Source organism: Hypanus sabinus, chromosome 19, assembly GCF_030144855.1.
Source record: "Hypanus sabinus isolate sHypSab1 chromosome 19, sHypSab1.hap1, whole genome shotgun sequence".
In the NCBI taxonomy this organism is placed as follows: Eukaryota; Metazoa; Chordata; class Chondrichthyes; order Myliobatiformes; family Dasyatidae; genus Hypanus; species Hypanus sabinus.
The window spans coordinates 61,723,780-61,739,914 of record NC_082724.1 but is presented as its reverse complement, the minus strand read 5'-3'; the positions used below and the strand labels follow the sequence as shown (position 1 = coordinate 61,739,914).

Genomic DNA, 16,135 nt, shown 5'->3' with positions numbered 1-16,135 from the left:
CACTCTCTCTCCATCTCTCCACTTTTCTCTTTCTCACCAGATCCGTTTGTGTGTGTGTGTTCATATGTATCTCTGTAAATGACTCACACACGGTATCTAAATTTCTTTGGCTTGCTAGATAACCCATCACCCCTTCCCAGCCACGCCCACTTCCCCTGGTTCTCTCTTATATTTTCTACCTGTTCCTCAACTTTGTTCCTTCTACAATCAGAAATGTGGTTTTTAGATTGGAGTTTAGATTTCTGTTCATTGTGTATGTAGTTCACTACAGGAAGAAAATTGCTGCCTGGTAGATTAAACTATTGTGAATGACATTTTTTCTAAAATGTAAATACATAATGGTGGACAACACATGGTTACAACTTCCTCATCTGTAAAATAAAAGTATGTGAATGACTGATCCACATTCAGCTTTTAAGTAGCAATAGTTGGTCTCATACTGCAAGTACTGATGGCACAGTAATCCCACTGCACTTTGGGATCCAAAGTGTAACACCAAGGCCCATGACTGTCCCCATCAGGATTTCGACAGTAGTTTTTCTCAAGACCAGCGTTAGGATGTGTCTGAGGAGTGACTCTGTGGGGAAAAAAGTTAGAGGTCTCATTACCCTTTACATCTGCTTCAATTTGAGTCACAAATGTCAATTTGAGTCATGCATATCTACCATAGGACTCCCATTTCCGGTAGTATACAGTACCCTTGATACTACACAAACAACAGCAATGTACAAACCTGAGATTAACAAAAATCCCCCAACAATATAGAGCAATGCAAAGCACACAAAATCTATAGGTACTGAAATCATTGTTAATTCCAAACATACTGTATACCAGTTCCAGAAATACCTGTATAAACTTAACAACATACTGTAAATGCACACGTTTCAGTCACATACACAGGCACAAATGTGAATGCACATTCCAAATACCCAGAGACTAAAATCCCAATAATATACAGTAAAAACTTATTTGTTCATCACTTCACCAAGTATGCGGCAGCAAATCTTACTTCTGAATATCTTTCATTTATCCCAGTACTATACAACAACAAATAACATTAATTTCCCAATATTATAATATTCTGCCTATATTACACAACACTCCAAGATTAAAATTATTCTCCATCACACAACCACTCAGATGTTAACAGATGCTACTTCCATAAACTTATCAAAAACCTGTATTTGTGATATAAAGGCATACGGTGTATTGGCCTTCATCAATCATGGAAATGAATTTAGGAGCCGAGAGGTAATGCTGCAGCTATATAGGACCCTGGTCAGACCCCACTTGGAGTACTGTGTTCAGTTCTGGTTGCCTCACTACAGGAAGGATATGGATGCTATAGAGAGAGTGCAGGGGAGATTTACAAGGATGTTGCCTGGGTTGGAGGGTGTACCTTATGAGAATAGGTTGAGTGAACTCGGCCTTTTCTCCTTGAGCAATGAAGGATGAGAGGTGACCTGATAGAGGTGTATAAGATGATGAGAGGCATTGATCGTGTGGATAGTCAGAGGCTTTTTCCCAGGGCTGTACTGGTTGCCACAAGAGGACACAGGTTTAAGGTGCTGGGGAGCAGATACAGAGGAGATGTCAGGGGTAAGTTTTTTACTCAGAGAGTGCCGACTGCGTGGAATGGGCCATCGGCAACGGTGGTGGAAGCGAAACGATAGTGTCTTTTAAGGTACTTTTGGATAGGTACTTGGAGCTTAGAAAAATAGAGGGCTATAGGTAAGCCTAGTAATTTCTAAGGTAGGGACATGTTTGGCACAACTTTGTGGGCCGAAGGGCCTGTATTGTGCTGTAGGTTTTCTGTGTTTTCTATGTTTTTTTCTAAAGATATCACAAATAAATGGATGCACTGGTCATGATCTTTCAAGAATCACCTGATTCTGGCATGGTTCTGGAAGTCTGGAAAATTACAAATGTCACTACACTCTTTAAGAATGGATGAAGACAAAAGAGAGGAAATTATAGGCCAGTTAGCCTAACCTCAGTGATTGGGAGAGTGCTGGAGTCTATTATTAAAGACAAGGTTTCGGGGTACTTGGAGACTAAGTCAAAGTCAGCATGGGTTCTGTAAAGGGAAATGTTGCCTAGCAAATCTGTTAGAGTACTTCCAGGAAGTAACAAGCAGGTTGGACAAAGAGGAGGCAGTGGACGTCATTTACTTAGATTTTCAGAAGCATTTCTTAAAGTGCCTCACATGAGACTGCTTAACAAGATAAAATCCTTTGACGTTACAGAAAAGACACAGGCATGGATTAAGGAATGGCTGACAGACAGGAGGCAGCAAGTCGGAATAAAAGGGGCCTTTTCTGGTTGGCTGCCAGTGAAGAGTGGTGTTCCTCAGGGCGTCAATATTGGGACCGCTACTTTTCACATTGTTTGTCAATGATCTAGATAGTGGAATTGATGGCTTTGTGGCAAAGTTTGTGGATGATACGAAGATAGATGGACAGGTAGATAGTGCTGAGGAAGCAATGCAATTGCAGCAGGACTTAGACAAATTGGAAGAATGGGCAAAAAAGAGGCAGATGGAACAGTGTTGGGAAATACATGAGAATGTGTGTTGGTAAAAGGAATAATAGGGCAGACTATTATCTAAAAGGGGAAAAGGTTAAAACATCAGTGGTGCAGAGGGATTTGGGAGTCCTCGTACAAGACTCCCAGAAGATTAATTCACAGGTCGAGTCTGTGGTAAAGAAGGCAAATGCAATGATGGCATTTATTTCAAGAGGAATAGAATATAAAAACAAGGAGATAATGCTGAAGCTTTATAAGACACTAATCAAGCCGCACTTGGAGTATTGTCAACAGTTTTGGTCTCCTTATCTCAGAAGGGATGCATCATCATAGGAAAGAGTCCAGAGGAGGTTCCCGAGGATGATTCCAGGAATGAAGGGTTTAACATATGGGCAGTTTGGTAGCTTTGGGCCTGTACTCACTGGAATTTAGAAGAATGCATGGGGATCTCATTGAAACCTACCAAATGTTGAAAGAACTAGATAGGGTGGATGAGGAGAGGATGTTTCCTATGGTGGGGGAATCCAGAACTCAAGGGCACAGCCTCAAAATTGAGAGGCGACCTTTTAGAACAGAAGTAAGGAAAAATTATTTTAGCCAAAGCGTGGTAAATCTGTGGAATGCTTTGCCACAGACTGTGGTGGAGGCCAAGTCCGTGTGTATATTTAAAGCAGAAGTTGATAGATTCCTGATTGGTCAGGGTATTAAGAAATATGGTGAATTAAATAAATTAACTTTTATTGAATATAATGTGTTTAATTGCATAATGGTGCTGATGTTTTGCAATAGTTCAACTAAGTTAAAAATACTTTGTTAATGATTTTCATTTGTACTCGGGTCTGAGGTTTCTCACTTAAGTGTCCAACAATAATTCACCAGCATTGATGGATTCCAGATGCACTGGTATCTCTTCTCCATGACTGCAATGTCCTGGTGAAACCTTTCACCATGCTTGTCACTGACAGCACCAAGATTTGCAGGGAAGAAGTCTAAATGGGAATGCAGAAACTGAATCTTTAGTGACATGTTGCATTTCATGGTTTTATATGCTTGAAGCATGCTTTCAACCAACTGCATGTAGTTTGGTGCTCTGTAGATGCCGAGAAAAATTTCAACAACTTCCTTGAATGCCTGCCATGTGATTTTCTCCGGTCCCACTAGAAATTCTTCAAAAATGTTTTCCTTAATCTTGGCATCAATTATTCTGGGAAGCATCTATCTCAAATATCAAAATCTTTCAGAGAAATTTTTGTGCCTGGTGATAACAAATTCCATCCTTACAGTCCTGAACCCAATAATTATTACTAAAACCTGTCCTGCCATGCAGCAGCCATGCCGCCTAAGCATGCCTGGACAAGATAGGAAACTTCCCAGCTTACATTGTAGGCAACATTGTAATTGACTTGAATTATGAATTGAAATAATAAACATAAGTGATTTCAAAAAATGGTGTGTGATAGGAAAATTTCATGGTGATTTTCATGATCAGTTGCCTGAAATTCATAAGGTACACCTAAAGGTATTCAGGAAGCAAAATCTTTGTTGTCCAGTGTAATGCAAGAAGAATGATGTCTTGTCAGCACTGTAAACTTGTTCTAGTGTTAGATTATCATCAAAGATGATTTTGGCAAACTCATCACTGAATTTATCAGCTGATACATGATTAGCAGACATCTTAACTTTAAAATTTTTTAAATTTTTAAAAAATTAATGCTGTGTCCTTTCTTAAATTCCTATAACCAGTCTGGTGAATATTCACAATTACCTTCAATTTTCAGTTCATTGTGGTAGATCTTTGCTTGTTTCATGATCAGCATTCCATTAAGCAGTATATGCTCCCTCTGACATTGGCAAATCCACTCTTTCAACACAAGTTCAAGATCTTCATGTTTCACTTTATGCAGTGTTTTTCTATTTTTCATTAACTTCTGTTCATTTCTTTCAGCATATAACTTTAGTAGTTTGTCCTTCTGTTTCTTCATGTCATAGATTGTGGTTGTTCCAACACGATAGTCCTCTGTCAGATATTTTACACTTACACTGTTGTCAAGTTTTTCCAATAAGTTGACTTCCTGTGATAAATATATAATCATTTGTTCTTTTTTTCACTGTTACCCATAGGCCTTATTGACATTTTCAACAATACCTTCATAGCACAGGCCAGAGAATGAGTGTAAAACACTGCAAGTAATGCACAACGGTCTGGCTATGATGACTGCTGAAAACAAACTGGTACCAACAGGCTCCACTCAGGGTATGTGAGGTCACTTGTCAGGGTCTGTGGTGCACAGAGACCTGCACATCACCTGGGAACCCTTGTGGAATTTTGAACTTGTGGCGTCAGGTCAGCAATCAAAAAAAGTTTGGATTTCGGAGGTTTTTGGATTTTGGATTTTCAGATAAGGGGTGCACAACCTGTAGTTCTTGACAATGATAGTAAATCCATTGATGTATGGAGAAGGGTATTTAACATTGATCATAGTAATAAACAGATTCCTTGAGATTAACGCTAATCCACATAATAGACCACTCACGCTGACACTGAGAATATTTTGCTCTAGGGATTGATGTTATTGTCATATCCCCATATATCATATATATATATATCAAGATCTGTGATGTTCAAGAGCAGTGATCCAGATTCCTACAGAAGTCCAGGTACAATGAACAGAAGGCCAATGTGAGACCAAAAATGTAATTTCAGTATATGACAGCTGTGGCAGGGTTTGCATATTATTATTTCCTATGTCAAAACCTAGCAGCATTAAGTGGCAGTGGCGTTTCATTCCCCAATAAGCTCAATGCCTTTTATACATGTTTTGAAAGGGAAAAATAAGACTATGACTTTGCAAATCTCCACAGCATCTATGATTACTGTCTCAGAGGACAATATCTGAACATCTTTTGAGAGGGTGAACCCTCAAAAGGTGTCAGGCCCTGGTGGTGTACCTGACAAGATATTGAAAATGTGTATCAACTAACCGGCTGGAGAGTTCAAGGTCATTTTCAACCTCTCACAGCACAGTTCTAAGTTCCCACCTGCTACAACAACCTTGCACTCAACATCAGCAAGCTCAAGTAATTGATGGCAGACTCCAGGAAGGGAAAGTTGTGAGAACACACCAGAGGGGCAGCAGCGGAAAGGAAGAACAGCTTCAAATTCCTGAGCATCAGCATCTCTGAGGATCTGTCCTTGATCCAACACATTGATGCAAAAATGAAGAAGGCACACAAGTGACTGTACTTCATCAGCAGTTTGAGGAGATCTTGTATGTCACTAAAATCTCCTGCAAATTTCTACAGATGTACAGCAAGGAGAATTCTGACTGGCTGCATCACAACCTGGTGTGGAGGCTCCAATGCACATGATGGCAAGAGGTTGCAGAGGGTTGTAGACTCAGCCAATTCAATCACAGGCACAACCTTTGAGAATATTCTCAAGAAGGCAGTATCCATCATTAAAGAGTTACTATCTGGGCTTGCCCTCTGGTGTCACCACTGAATGTACTAACAGGAAGGAAGTACACCAGTCTGAAGACCCACACTCAGCTTTTTAAGAGCAGCTTCTTCCCCTTCACCATCAAATTTCTGAATGGTCTATGAACCCATGAACATTACTTTGTTATTCGTCCTTTGCTCTGTATTTATTTTGCAACTTGTAGCAATTTTTAATTCTTGCACTGCACTGCTGCCATAAAGCAACAAATTGTATAACATGTCAGTGATAATAAACTTGATTTCTTATACTTAAGTCATATCCTATAATTCCAATGACATAAATAAACCCAAGATTAAGACTAATTCCCTTATATTTCAGTCTGAAAATGCCAGAAATCATCCAATAAAGCACAGCTAAAATTAACACCACTCATATTAAAATGCAGTCATGTTGAGATTACCATTAGCGCAGGCAATAAGTCATCTCAAAGTTTACACTAATTCATGTGATGTTAATACTAATCGCAGCAATATAGCTCTGTGAATAATGATAATGTCAGTCCTATTCAGCACTGGAATTAATGGACACACCAGGAATATATACAGATCCTATTAAACATCAATATAGAAAGATACAGCTGCCTTTAAGTTAACACTAAATTGTAGAAGTGGTTGCTATTTCCAGTGAGTTGGAGGAATGGCTGCACTTTACATCTGACCCTCGGTTTTACATGAGCAACCTCTTTCATTTGAATGATTAAGGCAACCTTCATTAAAAAGTTAAGGAAAACATTCTGCACTTCTTTTTCAAATAATTAGCATTAAGGATTTCAACTAATTTATGTAAATTGAATGCATTTCAAAATAAATGTATATTTTATATTTTCTTCAAAAATGATATGATTTCCTCTGATTCTAAATGTCAGTGAAGGCCTTTAAACAGCACACTTTAAGGATGCAGTCCATGGCTATGAGCTGTTTTCAGAGTAACACATACAAAATGTAAAATATAAATTTATTTATAAAGTGACAAAGGTTTCATGTCAAAACCCTTCCTCAGGATTCACTGCCTCGGCCCACCCACCACTGTGGCTCACTCTAGCTCACAGTATGGATCTGGAATCAAGGGCCCTTTGCTGGGAGGAGCACAACTACTAAAGGTGAGTATGTTTGTAGTGTTCTCGCCCGGCGTGTAAGATAACACTGAACTAAACACCGAGATAAACCGTAGTCAATGAAAACAGGGTCGCAGTAATATTAACCATTTACTATTTGCTCTTCCTCATTAACGTATGGTGAAAACTGTTGACAAAACAATACAAGATTTGTACAGCATTTGTTTCCTTCTTGATATTACATTTACATCTTAAATACTTGCAAAAGTAAAACTACTACTACTACATTACATTAAAGTGCAGCATACAGTCAGAATCTACCTACGCCATTGACTGCTTTAAATACACTTCAACGCAAACTATCCGCAACTCTTTAACTAACGAAAACATAAACCTTATCGACCGTCGTTACTTTTAACAGGATCAGCGTTAACATTTTATTATCTGATAACTTACGGCGTTGCTCTCACTATGTTCCTAGTGCATAGAAAGACAACCTTTATTGCGCTGGGCTCGCACATGTGTGGCCCCCACCTTCCCGTTTCTCCAAACTGGTATTTTCCCACAGGACGCAGCGAAACCGGATGTGACATCATCGCATGCCGCGATATATCACAGACAACAAATTTACTTTAAACAATCCTAACTTTAACTAAAATGCTAACAAATTAATTACTAAGCGAAAATATTATAATCTAAATAACTGCCATAAAGGCAACACAATGTTATTGGGGGTGCTATAGGAGGTCCTGAGTCAAGAACAACCAGTCCATTACAGCTCTGATGCCTTATAATAATGCTAATACTAACCCTAATTACCTAATATAATATCTAGTGCTTGGTATTCTAACGTCATATCCAGATACCCTAAGAATAACAACAGATTGAATAATGTACATCTTTTTAGATATTAACATACATTTGAAAAGTAATAGATTCTCTAAAATTAACAATAATCATAGCACGTGCAGACATCCTGATAAAAAAATATCACCGGTATATAGAAACCCTACAATCTCAGTAATACATGTGGATCTATGGAAGCTGCAGCAAGGCAAGGGTTAAGGTATTGTCAGGGAAGAACAATTTCCAGACGGTATGCAGTCAACGCAGGCAAAGAGAGTCTTTGTTTCCCTTTGCACAGCATGGGTCCAGAGCATTTCACATACCAAGACAAGAATGCAAACAAAGGATTCCAGGCTGAATTTTTCTATTAGTCAGTTACTTTTACTAACTAAAGTGTTATTGGCCTTTAACATAAAGGATATTAACACCTGTATTATTAGACCATAAGATATAGGAGCAGAAGTAGGCCATTCAGCCCATTGAGTCTGCTCTGCCATTCAATCATGGGCTGATCCAATTCTTCCAGTCATCCCTACTCCCCAGCCTTCTCCCCTGTAGCGCGATTGATGTGTGATTGATTACTGATCATACAAATAAGGAATTTGAACATCCACAAGGTTACCAATTAGTCAATTCTGTATAAAAATAACATTACTTTGTTCAAACAAGGTGTAATTGAACCAAGTGCAAATTGTCAGGGTACAGTTAATCAGCAATGACAGATACAGAAATTAACTTTAATTACTGCAATTTATAAGTACTAATATCAGCCTCAGAAATACAGTTATCTGGCTGAACGGTTCTATACTTCTCAATGATACCTATTCTCTATTTCCTGCTACTGGCTCTCAGTCTCACAAAGCAAAATGAAGGCAACATACCGTGGGGTGTGAGGTCTATTTGAGGTCCACCTTTGACATGAAATCCCCTTTCTTGTTTTATTGACTAATCCTCGATAGGTTGTCCCATTTCCATTATAGCAGTCTGAGAAGTGACAAGGCTCAGTATTAACCACTTTATCTTGCTTGTACATAGGAACGTACAGAGATTGATTGCGTGAATGCAGTTCCTGATAAAGAATCTGCACTAACTTTAAAAGAAAAAGAACACTAAGTCAGTATAGAAAGTTTCAGTATGTTCTCAGTAAACGTGTAAGGATTTCCCCTTGAAGGCACATTTCTCTCTGTTAGGTCTTCATTCTCTACTTTGTAATATTCCCAGCTTTTTCAGATGCCTCTGCTAATGCAGCAGCAGTGAGGCAGCACTTGCTCCTTCAAGAAAGTACAGAGGAGAAATTGTCTCCTCTAAAAAATGAAATGGGGACATTAAGTAAGGAGTGAATTGCCTACGAAGGCCCACTAATAACACAAGGATTTTGTCACAATAAGTGACCATAAATGTTTCACTGCTGTTGGCAATGTTGTGCATGTTGTTCATCTTACCTTCAGGTTCAATATCATCCTCACAGCGTTTGATCTGCAGACAAAATGCCGTCCTGACTCTGGGATCAGTTGTGAAACACCAAGGGGCCTCTGAGCCATCAGGATTCCGACAGTAATTCTCCTGTAGCCCTCTGTAACAACAGGTGGGATATACTAGGACGGAACTTTCCCACAACAAAATTAAAGGAAATTTACTGTGCAGAAAGAGGTATTCAAACCATTGTATCCATGCCAGTTGAAAAAGAGCAACCAAGCCTAAGCACACCTCCCATTATGTTGTCTGCACCCCACAGATCACAACTTTATAAGTTCACATCCAAGTTTTAATGTATTGAGAGCTTTTCTCCAGTCATCCTTTCCAACAGTGAGTTCCAGACTCCTCTTCCCATCTAGGTAATAAATGTTTTGTTCAGTTACCCAATAATGTTTCTATCAAAAAGTTTAAATCAGAAGTCGCGTATGTCCAGTTTTCCCCAGCAATTTTGTCTCAGTGTTCGGTTTATGCCCACTGTTTCTAGACCCCTCTATCAATATTTTTTTCTTTCTAGGCTCCTTGTAACTTTATACACCTCAGGTCCACTTTTACAAAGAAAACAACCCATCTTATCCACTCTTCACAATGACCGATTTATTATCCCTCTCAACCCTATTTTCCTGTCTTCTCCCCATAACCTTTGATGCCCTTACTAATTAAGAACTTATCAACCTCCGCTTTAAATATACCCAATGACTTGGCCCCACAGCCACCTGTGGCAATGAATTCCACAGATTCACCACCTAGCTAAAGAAATTCTTCCTGATCTCTGTTTTAAAGGGATGTCCTTCTATTCTGATGCTGTGCCCTTTAGTCCTAGACTCCTCACTCTAGGAAACATTCTTTCCATGTCCACTCTATCTAGGCCTTGCATTATTTGATATGTTTCAATGAGATTCCCCCCCCCCCATTTTTCTAAACTAGTTCAAGCATAACCACCCTACTGCTATATTCTATACCTTGACTAAACAAGAAAAGCATCCCACATGCTTCTTTAACTAGAATAATGAATTGCCCCACTACCCTTGTCCTTCAAAGCCTCTTTACTCTTCATCACCATTCAATATGCTCCAATTTATTACTTCATTTCTCCACATGAAAAGCATTGCCTCAACCTTCATTGGATGGAATTCCATTTGTCAATCTGCAAAATTTTTTACAGTGCTCCCAGTTTAGTTTATAACTAAACCAAAAATAAGGGAGCAAACACTCAGCCTTGTGTCTACAGAAGCATTCAACGATACCCTCTGCTTCTGCCTACCAAGCCAAGTTCAGATTCAATTTACCACTCTCCTGTTTTTAATCATCCACTCATGTGGGATCTTGTCAACAGCCTACTGCAAACCCACATAGACTTCAAAAATGCATTAGCTTTATTGACCTTCCTTGTGTATTATTAAGAAATTTCCATTAACAAATCCATGCCGATTGTCATTCTGTGGCTTTCTAAATTGGTTCATACAATCTCAGAAATGATTCAGTAATATGCCAATAACTGGGTTAACCTAACAAGCTGTGATTACTTGGATTAATTTTTCTTCCTTTTAAATCACAGTAAACTTTAACAGTCCTCCAGTCCTCAGGCATGAAGAATTGAACCTTTGTAGCAAGAACCTCTACAATTTCTGTAGTCAAACCCAGGTAATCAAAAATATTTAAATTCAGATTGTTAAATTCATCTGCTGATTCTGCCTGACTGGTTTACATTCCCTGCTATTAATGCAAACTTCCAAAATCTACACGATATATTACTTTTGTAATTAAGGATCACAAACATTTTAAATCATTTGCTGCTTTTTCTCTAATTAACAAGTTTTAAACACTTGAAGCCTGCATTATTACATACTTGCACCGATAATTTTCTGGTGTGAATTCATGTGCATGTGGGAATTGTGCATCCCAACGCTGGCAGGGGGTTCTTGAAGTGGTTTGGTTCACCCTCCCTCTGTATCCTATTCCATGATGTTTGAAACAGCTTTTTGTGATCTCCACATCTTTCAGCTTGTGTGTCTCACCTTTGAATTCAAAACAAAAGGACAAAAATTAGAAATATATTTTTATCTAATATTTTAATTCACTGTCCTTTCACGTCCTATGTTATAACTTTAAATGTCATATCATTTGGCTTTTGTACCCCTAGAATGTGTAAAACACTAAATAAATACAAGTTATTTCTTCAGGCCACTTCATTTGATAAAGTTCTGTTTGTCCCGACCGCATGATTTCTGATTGGCTCATTTGAGGCCAAGATCAGATTGTCCATTATCTTATTCAACCTAGGAGCACCCTGAAGAAGTCATTTAACCTACTCCTCTTCCTGTTTCTATATTTCTTTTGTTCTTTGTTTTCTCTTTCCTCTTTTGTACCTGATTGTGCACTTCTTTGTACTCATCATCATTTCAATCTGTTCTCAGATGTCACCCTATTTCAGATTATCCCCCACAATTCTCCAATATTGTTATCTCATTTATTTCCCAGGCTCTCCCTATCACTGAGCACATTTACAAGGAGGCTGCTACAAGAAAACATCATCCATCATGCTCTTTTCTTGTTACTCCTTGTAGGAGGCACAGAAGCTTTAGAACCCACACTGCGAGATTCAGAAACAGTTATTACCCTGCAACCATCAAGCTCCTGAACCGGTATGGATAATGTCACTCAGCTCACTCTGAACTGATTCCACAACCGTCAGGCTCAGTTTCAAGGATTCTACAACTCATGTTCTCCATGTTTTTTTTATTTTCTCAATTTGTCTTTTTTATGTATAATTTTCATATATTCTATTGTATTTCTTTATTTTCTTGTAGATGCCTACAAGAAAATGAATCTCAAGTAGTATATGGTGACATGTATGTACTTTGATTAAAAAATTTAGACTTTTAGAATAGTCCTGGATAATTTTAAGGATTATCTTTCTTCAAGAAATCTTGGGTACTAGCTTTTTCCTGCTCCCCTGCAAATCTTAGTACCAACCTTTTCTTCCAATTTCACCCTATCTGTACTTTCACCTTGTCTTCTCTGACCTCCAAACAATTCTTCCTCAGTAAAGCCTTGCTCTGCATCTGCACCTCAACAAACTAGGCTTGCCAAAACCATTGCTTATTTTTGGCTGATATCCATAGTGAGATACAGGCCTAATACCAGCAGATGGGATTAGCATTGTCGGCATCGTCATGGAGTATACAGTACAGATACAGACCTTTCAGCCCAACAAGTTCCTGCAGACTATGTTATCCATCTAGCTAGTCCCAATTTCCTGTGTTTGGCCCATATCCCTCCAGGCCTCTTCCTCCATGTACTTATCAAAGTGCTTCTCAAATGATACTATTGTACCTGCTTCAACTACTTCCTCCTGCAGCTTATTCCATACAATCTCATGCTCTGCAGGAAAAAGTTGCCCCTTATGTCTCCTTTAAATCTTTCCCTTCTCACCCTAAATCTAAGCCCCCTTGTCTTTGGACTCCCCTACTCTTTACTCCCTGTATACCCATGTTGGCGCGTGGCCAAGTGTTCGAGCTTTGGCTAAGGCTGTGTGTGTTTCCTTGAGCAAGGCACTTAACCACAAATTGCTCTGCAACATTCCTCGGTGCCAAGCTGCATGGGTCCTAATGCCCTTCCCTTGGACAACATCGGTGGTGTGGAGAGGGGACTTGCACCTTACCCAGGCTTGCACCCTGGAAACTTTCTAAGGTGCAAATCCATGACTAACGACTAATCCATGACTAGTTATTGAGATTAACAGAGGCCTACCTACCCATGACTGTGTCGCCACTCATAACTCCAACCTGCTAATTAAATTTGTTATGAATGTACCACAGCTCTGAGGGGCCGAAGGGGCGGGAGCAGCCCCCTCCTTCCGGAGAATCGCAAGAGCACTATTAATTCGGTCTCGGACCCAGGCAAATGAGAGACAATGTAATGGTTCTGGCCAGGGCTCTTAGAGACACCTGTGCTGAGGGCATGACCCTGCTACGTGACAGCTACCACGGATATGGACACCCTCGGGCAATGTGGGGGTGGGGATTGCATCACCCTACTTTGATGGACATCTACAACTCTGCAAGTCAAGATAAAAGGGGACTGCAGAAGGCGGAACCCCAGAGAGAGACGCACCAGAAGGACTCGATCGCTCAACGCTCCCGTGATATCTGGAAGCCAGTCAAAAGCCACGTGCGCTCCGTAACTTCTCTGCCTGGGGAGCGGGTGGCTGATAATACCGAGAAGGACTTCGAACTAATAACAGGGAAACAACGCTCCCCTGATTCAACGGAGTTGCTTCGTCAAAGACCCGGGCAAGTTTTGTCGTTTCTCCTCACTCTCTCTGAAAAACGTGAAACCCAGCGATTCCCCAAAAAGACTGAAGGCTGCAGACTTCTGAGTGACTTTTATATTCCCAACAGACAATATATTATCCCCTAGACAACAGTCGAGATTATTTCTTAATGATGATTATTGCTATACCCGCGCTTTAGATTGAGTTTGGCCGATGTATATGTATCTGAATGTTTGGTTTAACCTGAATTTTGTGCCCCCTTTATGAATAAAACGTTCGAAAATAGTGCCATCAGACTCCAACGGACTCTGTATCTTTGCTGGTGAGCTATCCAGTTACAGGATACGTAACAAATTACACTGATTGGCCTAATCTCAAATAATAAAGAGGGAGCCGACAGAGAAGAAGTCATCACTCTGACACAGAAGACAACTTCTCCCTCAATGTCACAAAAACAAAGGAGCTGGTTGTGGATTACAGGAGGAGTGGAGACAGACTAACCCCTATTGACATCAATGGATCTGGGGTTGAGAGAGTGATCAGCTTTACGTTCCTCGGCATCCACATCACCGAGGATCTCACGTGGTCTGTACATAAAGGCTGTGTGGTGATAAAGGCAGAACAGCGCCTCTTTCACCTCAGATGGTTGAAGAAGTTTTGTACAGGCCCCCAAATCCTAAGAACTTTCTATTGGGGTACAACTGAGAGCATCCTGACTGGCTGCATCACTGCCTGGTATAGGAATTGTACCTGCCTTAATTGCAGGACTCTGCAGAGTGGTGTGGACAGCCCAGTGCATCTGTAGATGTGAAATTCCCGTGATTCAGGACATTTACAATGACAGGTGTGAGAAAAGAAGGATCATTGGGGACCCGAGTCACCCCAACTACAAACTGTTCCAGCTGCCACCATCTGGGAAACGGTACTGCAGCATAAAAGCCAGGACCAACAGGCTCCAGGACAGCTTCTTCCACCAGGCCATAAGACTGATTAATTCATACTGATTGTATTTCTATGTTATATTGACTGTCCTGTTGTACATACTATTTACGTATTACAAAGTTGTACAAATGACTATAAATTGCACATTTAGATGGAGACGTAATGTAAAGATTTTTACTCCTCATGTACGTGAAGGATGTAAGTAATAAAGTCAATTCAGTTCAATTCAATCCACCTAGGCAAGCTCCCCTCTCAAGCCTCTGTAATTCCCTTTATCCCATTGCAATACAAATACATGCGAGTTATGCTTCTCCTCTCAAATTGCAGTGTGAATTCAATCATATTATGATCACTGCCTTCTCAGGGTGCCTTTACATTAAGCTCCCTAATAAGATCTGGGTTATTGTGCAACACCCAATCTAAGATAGCCTTACCCCGAGTAGGCTCAAGCACAAGCTACTCTGAAAAGCTATCTCATAGGCATTCAATAAATCCCCTCTCTTGCAATCCAACACCAACCTGATTTTCCCAATCTTGAAATCCCCCATTACAATTGTGTCAATATCCTTATTACATGCCCTTTCCAGCTCCCTTTGCAATCTCAACCCCACATTTTGGCTACTATTTGGAGGCCTATGTATGATTCCAATAATGGATTTTTTACCCTTGCAATTTCTTAACTCCACCCACAAATATTCAATATTCACTGACCCTGTGTCACCTCTGTCTAAAGAAGTAATTCCATCTCTTACCAACAGAGCCACACCACCATCTATGCCTTCCTGCCTGTCCTTTCAATACAAAGTTGTTAAGCTCCCAATTTTGGCCATCTTTCTGCCATGACTCAGGGTTGCCCACAACGTCATACCGACCTATCTCTAATTGCGCCACAAGTTCCTCCACCTTATTCCAAATGCTACACACATTTAAATACAGCACCTTCATTCCTACATTCTTCACCCTTTTGAATTTTGCCTCTATGGTACAACTTAACTCTTTGCTATTTGCATTTGTACCCAATCATTGGCTTGTCCTTCCTTACATTCATGTTACACCCATCATCTACTTGTAAACCTGCTGGTTCCCATGCCCCTGCTGTATTAGGTTAAACCACTCCCAACAGCTCTAGTAAATCTGCCTGCAAGAATATTGGTCCCTCTCAGATTAAGTGCAATTAATCCCTTTTGTATATGTCACACCTGCCCCAGAAGAGTTCCCAATTATTCAAAAATTTGAATCCCTGCTCTCTGCTCCAATTCTTCAGCCATGCATTTATCTGACATACCATTCTATTCCTGTCCTCACTGTCATGTAGCACAGGAAGCCATTCTGGTATTACTACCCTTGAGGTCCTGCTTCTCAGCTTCCTTCCTACCTCCCTGTATTCTGTTTTCAGGACTTCCTCCCTTTTTCATACTATGTCATTGGTACCAATATGTACTACAGCTTCTGGCTGCTCACCCTCCCTTTTCAGGATATTGTAGACATGTTCAGAAACATCTCAGACCCTGGCACCTGG

General features: G+C 40.0%; 1 protein-coding gene and 1 long non-coding RNA gene across 7 annotated transcripts in view; one reads left to right on the top strand and one right to left on the bottom strand.

Annotated features, from left to right (window-relative positions):
• The window catches only part of mst1 (macrophage stimulating 1), a 172,146-nt gene that overhangs the window by 42,921 nt on the left and 113,090 nt on the right, over positions 1 to 16,135 (bottom strand). For all 6 annotated transcript variants that reach the window (XM_059944517.1, XM_059944522.1, XM_059944519.1 and 3 more), the window contains 4 exons: positions 11,248 to 11,416; positions 9,368 to 9,498; positions 8,807 to 8,909; positions 441 to 577 (listed from right to left, as the gene is read on the bottom strand). In XM_059944517.1, coding sequence (XP_059800500.1) covers positions 441 to 577; positions 8,807 to 8,909; positions 9,368 to 9,498; positions 11,248 to 11,416 — 540 coding nt within the window. The remainder of the gene's footprint in view (positions 1 to 440; positions 578 to 8,806; positions 8,910 to 9,367; positions 9,499 to 11,247; positions 11,417 to 16,135) is intronic.
• Positions 9,381 to 12,045, top strand: LOC132377978 (uncharacterized). Its single transcript, XR_009506859.1, has 3 exons — positions 9,381 to 9,510; positions 10,957 to 11,042; positions 11,880 to 12,045. It is a non-coding gene; the product is annotated as an uncharacterized LOC132377978 (long non-coding RNA).